Source organism: Archocentrus centrarchus, chromosome 2 (assembly GCF_007364275.1).
Source record: "Archocentrus centrarchus isolate MPI-CPG fArcCen1 chromosome 2, fArcCen1, whole genome shotgun sequence".
NCBI classification, from domain to species: Eukaryota; Metazoa; Chordata; class Actinopteri; order Cichliformes; family Cichlidae; genus Archocentrus; species Archocentrus centrarchus.
The window spans coordinates 4,353,415-4,367,298 of NC_044347.1; the positions used below are offsets into that span (position 1 = coordinate 4,353,415).

Below are 13,884 nucleotides of genomic sequence, written 5' to 3' on the forward strand. Positions count from 1 at the left end.
AGGTCAACTTACTGGACAGAAGATGTTTTATCCTCTCTGCAGTTATTTTCCAAAACCTGCACTGTACTCAGAACGTCCCAGAGGACACGGAGCTCACGAGTTTTACTCACAGTCATCATGAGCGGGGGTGAAAACTTTAGATTTGGCTTATAGTACTGATCAAAATCATCGTGGTTATCATGTTAGCCACAATCATGCAGGCCTACTTCAAACTACAATAATAATAACTTTATATATACGGATGTATACAGTAGGGCTGTGAATCTTTGGGTATCCCACAATTCGATTCAGAATCGATTCTTGGGGTCACGATTCGATTTTTTTCCGATTCTTTCAAATCCAAACAATTCGATTCAGAAACGGTTATTTTCCGATTCAAAAACGATTCTCGATTCAAAACGATTCTCTGGATCTCAGGATCTACTCCAGTCTGCTGGCATGAAAGCAGAGTACATTTATAAAGATTTTATAATTGTAAAGGTTTTATCATTAATTAATCATGAATTTGAAGCTGTCTCTCACCACTGCGCTGTATGGTCGCAGGTCTTTTGCGATGAAACAAGCGATGGATTTTGTTATCTTCTTTGCCCGTTCACAATTGTGTGGCAGTTTTTCAAAGTGGTGAAGCGTGGGCTGATCAGCTGGTCGTGTTGGCGCTGTCTTCACTGGATTATCCAATTCTACCAACAACTCTGGGTGATGTCTTACCAGGTGAGAACGGGGATTTGAAGTATTCCCAAATACTTCACCGTTGCAATCTCTGCAAATCGCATGAGTTATGTCATGCCCTTTCTTACCCGGGCCGGGTTGCCGGTAAAATCCAAAGTGTTTCCAAATGGTTGCTTTCAAAGACCGCGGAGGCGGTTGGATTTCTTTTTCTTCATCCTCCATACTTTAGCGGCGCAACAACAAACACCGTAACACGACACTACACACCCCTCTGTAGCCTACTAGGCTTGCATGCCTGTACATAGCCCACGCTGCTTCCTTGTTTTGAAGAAGAAGAAGAAGAAAGAGCTTTATTTGTCACATACATATACATGCAGTGAGATTCATTCTCTGCATTTAACCCATCACACACATGGAGTATGTAGTACACACAGCACAGCATGGAGCAGGGGGCAGCCAAGGGGCGCCCGGGGAGCAACCTGGGGGGGTGGGCTTGCTCAGGGACCCACAGTGATGCCAGCCCGAGGATTTGAACCAGGGTCCTCTCAGTGATGAACGCTCTTCTTCTCCCCTAGGCCCCCACTCCCCACTTTTGCCTAGCACTACGGTGGCTGAGAAGGCACCGCCGCACCCGCAAAAAAAAAAATCGATTTTTTAAAAATGAGAATCGATTCTGAATCGTTCAATGTTAGAAACGCGATTCGAGCTCGAAACGATTTTTTTCTGCACCCCTAGTATACAGACACATTCATAAATACACACTTCCACACACGTTTGATGTTGTATTAATGTAAATTAATAGGAGAGAGATTAAGGAAAATAATTTTCAGCAGTTGTTTAAAACAAACCTCAGATTCAGCCATCCTGATTGGCTGAATCTGAAGTTTAGGAGCTACAGCCTCACAATCCTGATCGTCTCTGCTGTTTGTTAGCTGCTGCGTTCTGGATCATGAAGACGGGCTAACGAAGACTTAAAGATGCACCAAGAGAAAGTGACAGGAATCAAGGCAGGAGAAAATTACAATGTGAACTCAAAGCTCCAAATTACTGAATGACACCTGTCCGAGCAGCATGATCTAAACCATCTGAGAGCTGTGCCAGTGATGCCAGCCCACTTCCACAGTGTGTTAATGAGAATCACATGATCACAGGCTGCAGATAAATGAATATTCACCGTTATCCGTTTCAGTGCTGAGGGTTTGTCAGTAACCAGACTGAAATCTATCACAGATATTGTTTCCTCGACCGGCTGAAGGAGCTGATGAGCAGCAACTTTCCCAAGCAGCTCTGAAATGAATGGAAATGTGTCTGTCATTATCTGACTATGACAAACAACTGAAAAATAGTTTCTTGGTTTCATTTTTGTTCCTTGCTGCTTTCTAACCCCAAAATCAAGACTTTAATTTTCCTTCAGCTGCACTTTTCTGTCTCTTCCTCCCTCTTTTCTCGGTGCCTTAAAAAACAGCGAGTGAAGGATCTCTGCCTCCTCCTTCTCATCTCAGGCGGCAACCCAGCTGTCTGGATAATTTCCTAATGGCCCTGCGGCTGATAGCCAATCAGAGATGGTTCACCACACCGTGTGACAGGAAATTCAATTAGGCTGCTTTTTTCTTCAATATTGCTCTCCCTGACTCTCTCTCTCTTTTTCTGCCATGCGTTCCCTTTGTCTCTTGCTCTCTCTTTGTTTATCACGTTTCCTCTTTTTCCCCCCTCTCTCTCTCTCTGGCTCTTCCCTCTCACCCCCTGCATCACCTCTTTTTTTTTTCCATCTCTCCGTTTCCTGGATCTGCTGAGAGAGAGTGAAAGAGTAGCTCCGGGCATTGTATGTCATCCAGGAATACTAAAATAAATAAATAAATAAAAAAAAGAGTGCTCTTATTTTTCTCCGTGACAGGAAAATGAAATCACAGGCTTTATTCCTGCAGTTGGGATCCCCTAAATAGACCAAATTCTTTTTCCTCTCTTCATTCTTGTTTGTCCTTGAAGGGTGAATTTAACCATGTGGAGCTTAACCATTTATTTCAGAGTATGTACTGTACTAAAGGGAGGATCGCATTACCGCACAGGCCACTGATATCCAGCTGACGGATACTTTGTCCTAAAAGAGTTGTATTTAATTTCTGTCAAACAGCAAAAGTCCTGTTATGATTTCATGTAATAAAATGCCACGTCATAAAACATAATCATTAAATGTGTCGCAGAATCTTGTTTTGGAAAATGTCATATCATGAAAAGTTGTATCACAAAATGTCATCAGGAAATATCGTATCAACTAAATGCTTCACACTGCAAAATGTCATATGAAGAAACGTATCGCGAAATATTGTATCGCTAAATGTCATGTCACAAACATGTTTTACTGAAATGTATAGTATTTTAGAAGTGGTATCTTTATGGATTGACTTAATTGCAGAAAAGATTTTAAGAATATTAAATTCTGCACACACAAAGACTGCATGCAGAAATCATTTGTTTTGGTTTGAAAATAGAATTGTTGATTGATAGGAAACGAATTAGCAACTATTCTTTTAATCAGCAATGCCAAAACTTGTTTCTTGGCTCAAATTTAAATATTTTCTCATGTTCTTAAGAGTTTTCAGTATCAGACTGAGGATCAGGATGGACGTCGTCTTGGTTTTTGATGCATGAAAATCATTCTGAGCTTCTGTTGGTCAAAAATAACAGTCTTTCAGTATACTACAAAAGAATGCAATTATTCACTATGTCTTTTGACTCTGTGTTGCAGGTGGATGCCAATGCAGCTCACAAGATGAACCCGTTAGCTGCCCTTAGTATTGACCGCAGTGCCCTGGTGGGGGAAAACCTCCGCCCCCACGGAGGAATGTTTTATCCTGGCATGCATCCTCTTTCTGCTGAAAAGCCCCAGGAGCCTGGTACCTCGCTCCCGCTCGGCTATGATCTCCTGTACAAACCAGATGTATCCTTGCTGGAAGGCCAGAAATCTGCAAATGGATATGTTGGACTGTATAAGAGCCCGACACAAGGACTGCAGAAACCTTTACTTGTCCCTGCTGCAGGAGGTGAGGGCCTGGGGTTGGACCGCAGAGTTGGAGCCAGTGACAAACAGTCAGAACTGGGCTTGAATGGTACCAGTGGCTTCCTTAGACTACCCTGGATCAGCCCCTACGCTGATACTACAATGTACCCCTTCCTGGACATGGCATACAAGGCCTCATTCCTGGCTCAGCAGCCGCCCTTCATCCACCAACAGCTGGCATATCAATCTCTGTGCGCCTCTAGGGTTGGAAGCAGCACACCTGGAGAGGAGAGACTTTTCTACCTGCCTCCTTATGTACCGGCCCATATCACCTCCCCACTGTCCTCCAATAAGGATTTCTACAGCCACTCCAGCTTCTGCTGTACTTTCACCCTTGCCCCACTGCCAGGAGAAGACTTTGCAGAGCCTTGGTCCTCAGGCACATCAAGAACCCTCTGCCTTCAGCACCAGTCCTCAGCTCCACCAGGACCCCAGGCTCAAGTTGTTCACCATACAGAGCGACAACATGACAGCAGCAGTAGCAGTGGTGGAAAGTCCATTCAGACCACTTCCACCAAAAATGCTCTTATCAAAAGCACTGGGGGAAACAGTAGCAGCCACGTTACAAGTTCGCCTGGTACTGCTGTCTTAGAGTCATCCACAGTTACCCATCCTCCTTGCTCAGGTCCAGCACCCCCACCACCTCAGCAATAATACTGCAGAACTCCAGAAGACCCTCAACAGAAGCCCTCCTTATCCTCACCCACTTCAGTGTGTCGACCCCTTTACATGAGCTCTGAGCGCTGCTCCCCTATCCACTCAGGCAGCACCAAAACCAAAGATGCCAGTTCTGACTGCGGTAATAAAGAAAAGTCTGTATCACCTGCCAAGACTCACTGGACAGAGCAGGATCTCAAAAGGCTGCCAAAACTCCCAGAGAAAAACCTTTGGATTTGTCTGCCAAGAGAGTGAAGGATTCCCAGTGGATTTCCAACCAGATTGGAGGCTCTGCCAAGTTGGGGTTATTACCACCATCTCATTACAAGCTGCTAGCCAGTCAGGGACCAGCAGCTCAAGAGGGTCTAACCCTACCTGTTAGATATCGTAAAGTCCCAGATCATCCGAAATGATCAGCACTACACCCTCCAGTTGGGCTGCTCCAGTCCTTCCTCAGCCGTCATCTCTGAGCACAGTAGAGGCTCTCAAGCTATGAAAAACCGAAGTGTGGACAGTACTCTTCACCAACAGCAGTCTCCAGGCTCACCTGGCTCTAAGAGAGTTGAGTTAGCCAGTATTTCCAGTTCTGCCTCTGCTGCAGCATCTCCTTCGTCAAACTCCAAAATTGGATGGCCACAAGTCCGCCCTGCTGACTCTGAAAAACTCCCTCCAAACAGCAAAGGGGAAACTCAATCTGGAAAACAGCTCTTAACTCCTTCGAAGCCAGAGGCTAAAGAGAGCCAGTCTAAGCATCAGCAGCCATTTCGTTTGGAGAATGGAAATGGCTCCGGTCAGATGTATGGTGACTCCTATCTTCCTCCTGGCTTAGGTTACACTAGTCGCTATGTCCCGTACTCGGTTGCAGAAAATGTCCATGCAACAACTGTCAATATCAGGCAAAGGACCTGTGTACCCCCATCCTCTATTACTTGGTAGCAGCAGCTTTTACCCATCTCACATTCCACCAAAACATGGCTTCCCATATGGAGTTCGTTCATATCCAAATTCCCAGGAGATTACTTCAACTCCAGTGTCAACTTATTCAAGTCTTTACCAACAAAGATCAGCTGGAGAACATGTCTAAGTAGCCAGGATAAACTCTGGACTTCAGAAAAGGCAAGATGCTGAACGGCTCTCACAAGCGTGACACAAACCAAACCACAAAGGCTTCAGGTAAAGGCCCAACTGCTGTCAGAGAGGATATAGTTGTATTGACCCTGGTGCATGATGAGGCAGAAGAGTGATTGTTCCACAACAAATTGTGAGTCCACATCTACCAGAACAGAAGACTTCTCCAAACATGCACATGAGCACATCAAAGAAACAGAGCCAGGGCCTCCAAAAAGTCTCCCTTCAACTCAGATACAGAGCAGAGACTAGGTTCAATACCCCACACAACTCCTCATCACAACTCTCCACACCTCCTCCTACTGGTCAAGAAAGCACAGAGGAAATCCCAGAGGAGGCGGAGCAGGAGGCACTTAGTCCATTCCCAGATATCCCAGAAAGGAGGGACGATGCGGTGTGCCCGAACCACGCCACAGCAGTTTTCTAGAAATGTAAAACTGGAGCCTCTGCTGTGCGGGGATTAATGATGAGTGCTGCCAGTTGAAGTTAAATCAGAAGGTTCAAGCAGTAAAAAATGTTCAGTCTCAGCAAAGCCCTTCCAGAAATGTAAGCTTGTGGTTCCTGTTAGCAGAGAAAATAGTTCTGGTGATTGCTCCAGGTTCTAATAACAGCATGGGAGTAGTGTTTACAATGAGCCCACAGAGTCAGCTCATCGGGGCAGCTCTCAGTTAGAAAGTCCCATTTGCAGCAGTATGGACAGAGCGGTAGAGACTTCAGTCCTCAGGTCCCAGCATGCAGAAGTTTTAAACTCCAGGCCTCCACCTGGAGGAGTCGTAAACTCCAGACCTCAGCTGTACATCAGTAACAACCCGAGAGTCCCTGCATGCAATGGGGAAGCAAACACTCAAATGTTAGGAATTTTGTTGGGCCATGCTGCAGAAATCTGACTGTGAGAGCTCCAACTTTTGAACCCAGAATTTTCAGCAGCCCACACGTGGAAGTGGTAACCCTATGCCTCCAAGCTGCAGGAACCAACAGTCCTCGTGGTGAAACTGCAACGCAGTACAACCAGATACCAGTCCCAGAGCTCCTGCATTTGGAAAGTTAGTAGTCAGAGTTGTGGAAGGTCCCTCTTAAGGGCCAGCTTTCTGGAAATAACCAAACAGCCTGTGTAAGCAGCAGCCTCAGGGTTCCTACATATGGAAGTAGGTTTCACCCGGGGCCCAACCTTTCAGCACCTTTCACCAACTAGTGGAGGTTTGAATACGGTGCCAGAGGATCCATCTCTGGAGCCGCCAGTTAACAAAGGACTTTTCCTCTGCTGCCGGCTGTGGGAGATGAGAAGGACTCAACAGTCAGGACTGCATGGATCTGCTGGCAGACGAGGATGACGGCTCCAGCAGATCCGTCGCTCTGGCCTCACCAAGCGCATCGCCAACTCATCTGGCTACGTGGGGGACCGAATCAAATGCGTGACCACAGAGCTTTATGCTGACTCGAGCAAGCTGAGCAGAGAGCAGAAAGCACTCCAGGTAAGGCGTAGGCTTTTGTGTCCTCATCTCTTCATTATTCAGTGATGCTCTGGTGAGACAGAGAGAGCAAATCAGATTTTCTCTGGTGGTCTGGTGTGCTATCATTACACCACTGCTGCCTGTTTGGGCTTGTTTTCTGATATTGATTTTTCAGCTTACTGTTCATTAAGGTAATTTAAGTCACACTCACTGAAAGGAAACAGACTCTCCAGTCACTGTGGTCCAATTCCACTGTGTGAGGCTTCTTTGTAAAGAGGGAAAAGTATTTTAAACCAGGGTTACCTTTAAAAAATGAAGTCCTGATACAGGAAACTGCACAGAAGACTGAGAAGATTTACCAGATATGAAGTCATCCCTGTGAGACAGTATTTTCGTTAACTTCGTGTCATGTTGTAACCTTATGAGAGGTTTTAGTGAACGTTCATATGTGGCTCTGTTTCCTTTGTCATTTTGGCGTTAACCCACAGCTACAATATGTTTGGCACAAGCCTTTTACATCGACTGTGGGTGTTTCTGGGTTCTATTAAAAAATTAACATGAACATATATGTCCGTTTGCTGCTGATGCACAGCAAGGAGATATTGTTAGGAGGAAGGAAGCAGGAATTGGTTTTCTCTGAGGAGATGGTTCCTCACTGGCTTCCCACCTCCAAATTATCTTTGGAAGTTGCAGGAGGAGTAAAAGAGGACGCTGTGATTGTTGTGGTTGCTACGTAGGAGGAGTGAATCTCGGCATATGCTGCAGAGCGCTGATCTTTGAGTTACCGTCTTATCACTGATTGTTCAGTCAGAAAAAAAAATCAACCACAGTCACACACACCCAGAGTTCAGAGTGTCTGCAGTATAAAGCCCAACCATGGAAGTGGTGAACGGACATGAACACACAGTAGCTGTTTGCAGGTGTACGAAGGCGGCGTGTGGAGGATTAGGCTCATTGTGGGCGACTAAAACCCTTGTGATTGACTCTAAAGTTCATTTTTCATTGCTGTTACGTTCTCTGACTTTTCACGCACAGTCAAATCAATCACACCGTGTTTATACAGGACTCAAAGTGACTGAAAAATCACACGACCCGAAGGTGAGTACGGACTGATGACTAATGCGTGAAAGCTGCTCTGCGGGAATTAATTGAATGATGTGGCAATAAAGATGAGGTAAGTAAGACGCAAACAGTGAAATTGTTATTTAAAAGCAATATAAGCCATAACCTTAACAGTCAGGGTCAGCTGATGGATTTTTAGTCTGCATTAAAAGCTTTCAGCTGCGCTCACAGGACCAGAGTGTGGCCGCTAGGGCTTTCATTTTTAGTGTTAATCCCGATCATACACTGTACAGTCTAATCCAGCCCTACAAGACAAAAAACAACCTAAAATACAGCGATGGGCCTGCTGAGTTATCAGAGATAACGTGGGGTTTTAAAAGTAAATCTGGAGGCGAGGTTTGTTTGAGTCTGCGGTGAAGAGTGGTCGGGTATGAGGAGGTATAAGGAGGAGAGCGGCTGCCTCCTCCTCCTCCTCTTTTTCTTTTCTGCTTATTTTTGGGGTCGAGCTGAGGTCGAGTTAGGATAACTCAGCGGCTCTGTGGCTGCAGGCGACTGTTAACCCGATGCTTCTTCCCCAAACTGTGGAGGAAACGGTGGACAGGAAGAAAGAGTCTCTTTTTCTTTTTTCTCTCTCTATTTGTACATGTTTACCTCAGTTTTCTCTATTTTTCTCTTCATCCTTCTCACTGTTATTCTCACTGTTGTTCCTCCTTCACCTCCTCCTCCTCATCCTCCTCTCAGCAGATGGAGGAGGAAGGAATGCAGTTTTTTTAAAGACGTCTTCCTCCCTCAGTCCCAGATTAGCTTTGACTTCTTTAACTTTTTGTTGTTTTTTTGCTTTCCTGATGGAAGCCACTGAATGAATAAATAATGAAACACATTTCCAGACAGACAGCTTTAGAAAGCTTATGAATCCAAACATTACCTTTACATTGTAACTAATGCAGCGCTCTTGAGTTATTTCTGATGTCAAATAAAATATTGTAGTATTAGTAGTATTTTTTTCATTAGTTTATAAGTGTAAATTATCAAATTACTGTGTAGCATTTACATTTTGTATCCACATTTCAGCTTTCTGTTGCACATCTGAATCCAGGCCAGTCGATGGTGAGACCAGAGGTCAAAGGCAAAAAGCACCACACGTCTCCTGACCTGCTCTCAGGCTTTTTGTTGTTTTAGTTTTCTTTATGGTCATTTTACATCTTGTTATGATCATTTTGTGTCTTTTTGTGGTCATGTTACCTCTCTTTGTCATCATTTTGCAGCTCTTATCTTGTTGCCACAACTTTTTGCCATTGTTTTTATCTCTTTATGATCATTTTGTCTCTTGCTGGTCATTTTCTGTCTCTTTGTGCTCATTTTATTGTGGCCTGTTTAGTGTCTCTTTGTTGTCCTTTTGCATCTTTAAATCTCTTTTAACATCTATTTAAAGCTGATTTGCAGCAGTTGTGGTTTGGCTTTTTTTGTGTGTGTGGTCAGTATGTTTTGTGTCTCTTTGTCATTTTTTTATGTGCTTTTTTTGGTGCATTTTTGGTGCAGTTCAGATAATCTTGGTCAGGTTACCTTAACTGATTATCTAGAATTGCTGCTCTGTGTAGGCACAAAAACCATGTAAACTGTAAATGGTCATTTCCTCATTGTTGGTCTGTATAATAATGAAAAAGCTTCGCCTCACATGGTTTTTGTTGATATGAGCTGACACCATTCTGAGTTTAATTTGCTTGAACTTGTAAAAAACTGCAGTGTTGAGTTTAGTGTTAAACAGCAGGTCCAAACAGCGCTTCAAAGTCTCATGTGTTAATAGATCGCAGGTGAGACCAGATGAAGTAATTACACAATATTACATCCCCCATTTGCTGTTGCGGACACAACGCTTGTTGTTACACTGATTCTTCATGTTGGGCTTCATGTTTTCATGTGTTTTCCGGTGTTTCCGTCCGGCTGTTTATTCCTGTGCAAAGCTGTTTGCTCAGTCAGTCGTGGCTCCTGAAGGAGGCGGTGGTGATGCTCAAATTAACTCACATTTTGCTCCTACGCCCCTGGGTGCTCTCAGCGCCGGGCAGCAGCGTGGATGGATCTGTAGATCGTTTCACGGGCCATTAATTTTTAAATGGGTTTGTGGTCAGGGCGAGTGAGGTGAGTGATAATACCAGGATGTCAGGCAGCGGATCAGGGGAGCGGGCACCGTGGTTACAGGGTATAACCAGCCTGGAAAACCCAAAGAGGAAGCTCTCTGTGGTGCATCCTGGGATGAAAGCTGTAAACATGCAGCTTCTCCTTCTTTGAGATAATGACAAAATGTCTTTCAGAGACACGAGTGGAGGAGTTTTCCTGATACTTTGGTTCAGGTTACAGAACGGAAGTGGCAGATATTAAATCCGAAAGAAACTGTCAAGTGGTCACTGCTAAAAGCATCTGAAAAGAAACAGGTACAGGTGAAAACAGGTGAAAGCGATGTTAAAATGAAATGAAACTGGTTTTGAAATGAGCACTGCAGCAAAATTCACTGAGATTTAAGCGATAAATGAGCTGAAGTGATGTTTCTGCGAGCGTTTGCATGTGTGTGCGTGCTTCTGTCTGTAAACACGATAGCTGGGAAGTTTTGAATAAATTCTGATGAACTTTGCAGGGGTGCAGCGTAGGGTCACCTTAACAATCCATTAAAACCTGGCTTATATCCACCGAGGTCTTCAAGGTCAACTTAATGAGCTATAAAAAGCCTCATAACTTAGAACCTCTGATTCTTAAAAGCATGGTGTGTATTATGACACATACCGTATAAAGATTTTACATATCAAGTCACATTTGATCTCTGACCTCTAAGGTCAGCTTGATTTGAAGGTCAAAGGTATAATAATGTTATATAGAACTATTTAAAACTATTTTCCTTTTCTTACTTTTTATCCTGTCTTGTCTGCCAGCTTTTGCACTCAGACTCATGACATGAATGCACAGCTTTGCCAAGATGAGCTCTATAAATCTCTAAAGGCTCCTCTGGTTTTACCACAACCTCCAAGGAGCGCCAACCAGGCCAAAACTGAGAGCCACGTGCTCCAGAACCAACAAGTACCCACATCGAGCGGTAGGGAGGGGCACCCTCCACGACCTTATCCCCAGGAACTATGTACTGCCATTGTTTGTACTGACAACATATTGGGGTGATATATGGGAATTCTAATACCATGCCAGACCTCTGACCTCTTCTTCAAGGTCAAATAAGGTCAAACTTTAATAAAATGTCTTTTATCTATTGCCTGTGTTTGTATTGGCAACATTTAGGAAATGATACTGGTAAATGGGGTTTCTAAATATCACATTATAGTTTGCAGCCAAATATCATCTCACTTTGACCTCTGACCTCACTTTCACGTTTCACATCTGCCTTTCTTTCAAGTTGACCACAAAATGTGTTATTTCTTTAAGAAAGTGAGCTGCCCAGTTAGAAACATGCTGTAGAATATAGAATGTATACAGAATACAACACTATGCCCACAGAGGGAGCTGCCTCACAGGAGGGTTACGCTCTCAGAGTGCTTCTTGTTTTTAAAAATGGTGATGAAATTCTGTCATATAAATAATCTGATGTGGCAAACTGATTCTGAGCACTGAAAAACTGAAGCGATCGGTCTTTAGTGGCATAAGAATTTAGCATTAAAGGAAGCTGAAGTGCGAGTTGATGCAGAACGAACTTGAGGTGAGCACTGCAGCAGTGCATGGACGAAAATAGAAAATCTGATCTTGGAGAGAAACGTAAAAATGCAGTTAAGTACTTAAAGAAGTTGAAGTGTGTTTTAGGCTAGCACTGCAAGAAGCTGACATGTAATATTTATGTTGTGGAACGTGACTTAAGTAACATCCAAAGAATGTGTTTCTGTACAAAACAATATGCATGTGCTAAAAGAAACTAAACCGGCTGTGCTAAAAAGATCACAACATGATCAGTCGATGCCAAAGTAGGATTTGCTGCTGTGGTAGATTTCCAAAATCAAAAACAATGCTGAAGTGGCAGAAAGAACAGAAAGTCAGTTGAAGCACTGCAATAAACATAAGTAGCAGGCAAAATTAAGCACTGAATGAAACTGAAGTGACCATAATTATAGAAAATTAGTTCAGGTGACAAAATAAAGGAGCTCATGAAAAAGTCACAGTGAAATTTGGGCATGAAATAAGTTGAAGTGGCAGATGAGCACTGAAAGTAGCTGAAGAGGCTTCTTGGGGAGTATACGAAAAAGACTCGAGACATCACAGACTGAAAAAGCTGAAGCATCAGCTGAAATCAAATCTCTGAAAAGAGTGCTAACCATTACTGAAGTGGAAGTGGCTGTCACGATTGTGGTGTACGCCCTAAAATATTAAGGAGTGAGAGTTGAAATGGCAATTTAAGGAAGGAAAGCAAATGTAAGCACTGACTGAAGCTCAGTTGGAGTGAAACACTAATAACGGTTAAAAGAAAAAACAAAAGGGGTCAAAGTGCTGAAGCACAATTGCTGATGGGCATTACATGTGAGATGAAAATGCATTAAAATGATAAAAAGATTCATAGTTTATGGTCTGTATATATTTGGGGAAGCTGCTAAATGTGGCCTGCTGTTATTTAGATATTAATGAACTACTTAATTATTTAAATGCTAATGAAGTGATTATTTGATGTTTCAATGGAAACTGTAAAATAAAGAATTATGAAAATAGCAAAAACTCACACTACAGGGTTTGCCAGGCATGCAACACTTTTTCAAATTCTTCAGTCCACATTGATCCACATTGAGTCCATGTTTAGTCCAGTTTAGTCCACATTTAGTCCACATTTAGTCCCATTTAACCCATGTTCAGTCTACGTTTAGTCCACATTGAGTCCATGTTTATTCCACATTTAGTCCACATTTAGTGCACATTTAGTTCATGTTTAGTCCATGTTTAGTCCACGTTTAGTCCACATTTAGTCCACGTTTAGAGCACGTTTAGTTCATGTTTAGTTCATGTTTAGTTTTTTTTTTTTAAACCTTTATTTTACCAGGTAAAATGTTTGAGAACTAATTCTCATTTACAAACATGACCTGGCCATGAAATAAGTTCATGTTTAGTTCATGTTTAGTTCACATTTAGTCCATGTTCATCCACATTTAGTCCATGTTTAGTCCACATTTAGTCCATGTTTAGTCTATGTTAAGTCCACATTTAGTCCAAGTTTAGTCCACATTTAGTTCATGTTTAGTCCACGTTTAGAGCACGTTTAGTTCATGTTTAGTCTACGTTTAGAGCACGTTTAGTCCACGTTTAGTCCATGTTTAGTCCAAGTTAAGTCTACGTTTAGCCCATGTTCAGTCCACGTTTAGACCATGTTTAGTCCAGGCTACACACCAATGTATCCTTGGGCAAGATACTTAACCCCAAGTTGCTCTCCGACGCAACCGTCGGAGTGTGAATGTGTGTGAATGTTAGATAATTAAAAGCAGCTTAATTAATCATGGAAGTGCTTGTATGAATGGGATGTGTATGGGTAAATGTAAAAACCTGTTGTATAAGCACTTTGAGTGCTCAGACTGAGTAGAAAAGCGCTATATAAGAACTAGTCCATTTACCATTACCATTAGTCCACGTTTAGTTCATGTTTAGTTTTTTTTTTAACCTTTATTTACTAGTAAAAATGTTTACAAACATGACCTGGCCATGAAATAAGTTCATGTTTAGTTCACATTTAGTCCACGTTCAGTCCACATTTAGTCCATGTTTAGTCCACATTTAGTTCATGTTTAGTCCACATTTAGTCATGTTTAGGTCCACGTTTAGAGCACGTTTAGTTCATGTTTAGTCCACATTAGAGCATGTTTAGTTCATGTTTAGTTTTTGTTTAAACCTTTA

General features: G+C 42.9%; 1 protein-coding gene across 1 annotated transcript in view; it reads left to right on the forward strand.

The window, feature by feature from the left end:
* LOC115791988 (BCL-6 corepressor-like) overlaps positions 1-13,884 on the forward strand; it is an 83,305-nt gene that overhangs the window by 16,192 nt on the left and 53,229 nt on the right. Inside the window, 32 exon segments of the mRNA XM_030746307.1 lie at positions 3,416-4,008; positions 4,010-4,155; positions 4,158-4,360; positions 4,362-4,413; positions 4,416-4,559; positions 4,562-4,640; positions 4,642-4,676; positions 4,679-4,789; positions 4,792-4,827; positions 4,830-5,253; positions 5,255-5,435; positions 5,437-5,469; positions 5,471-5,506; positions 5,509-5,625; positions 5,627-5,744; positions 5,747-5,794; positions 5,797-5,897; positions 5,899-5,935; positions 5,938-5,991; positions 5,994-6,062; positions 6,065-6,108; positions 6,110-6,152; positions 6,155-6,202; positions 6,205-6,257; positions 6,259-6,355; positions 6,358-6,435; positions 6,438-6,554; positions 6,557-6,583; positions 6,586-6,659; positions 6,661-6,756; positions 6,758-6,854; positions 6,857-6,984. Coding sequence (XP_030602167.1) covers positions 3,416-4,008; positions 4,010-4,155; positions 4,158-4,360; positions 4,362-4,413; positions 4,416-4,559; positions 4,562-4,640; positions 4,642-4,676; positions 4,679-4,789; positions 4,792-4,827; positions 4,830-5,253; positions 5,255-5,435; positions 5,437-5,469; positions 5,471-5,506; positions 5,509-5,625; positions 5,627-5,744; positions 5,747-5,794; positions 5,797-5,897; positions 5,899-5,935; positions 5,938-5,991; positions 5,994-6,062; positions 6,065-6,108; positions 6,110-6,152; positions 6,155-6,202; positions 6,205-6,257; positions 6,259-6,355; positions 6,358-6,435; positions 6,438-6,554; positions 6,557-6,583; positions 6,586-6,659; positions 6,661-6,756; positions 6,758-6,854; positions 6,857-6,984 — 3,519 coding nt within the window.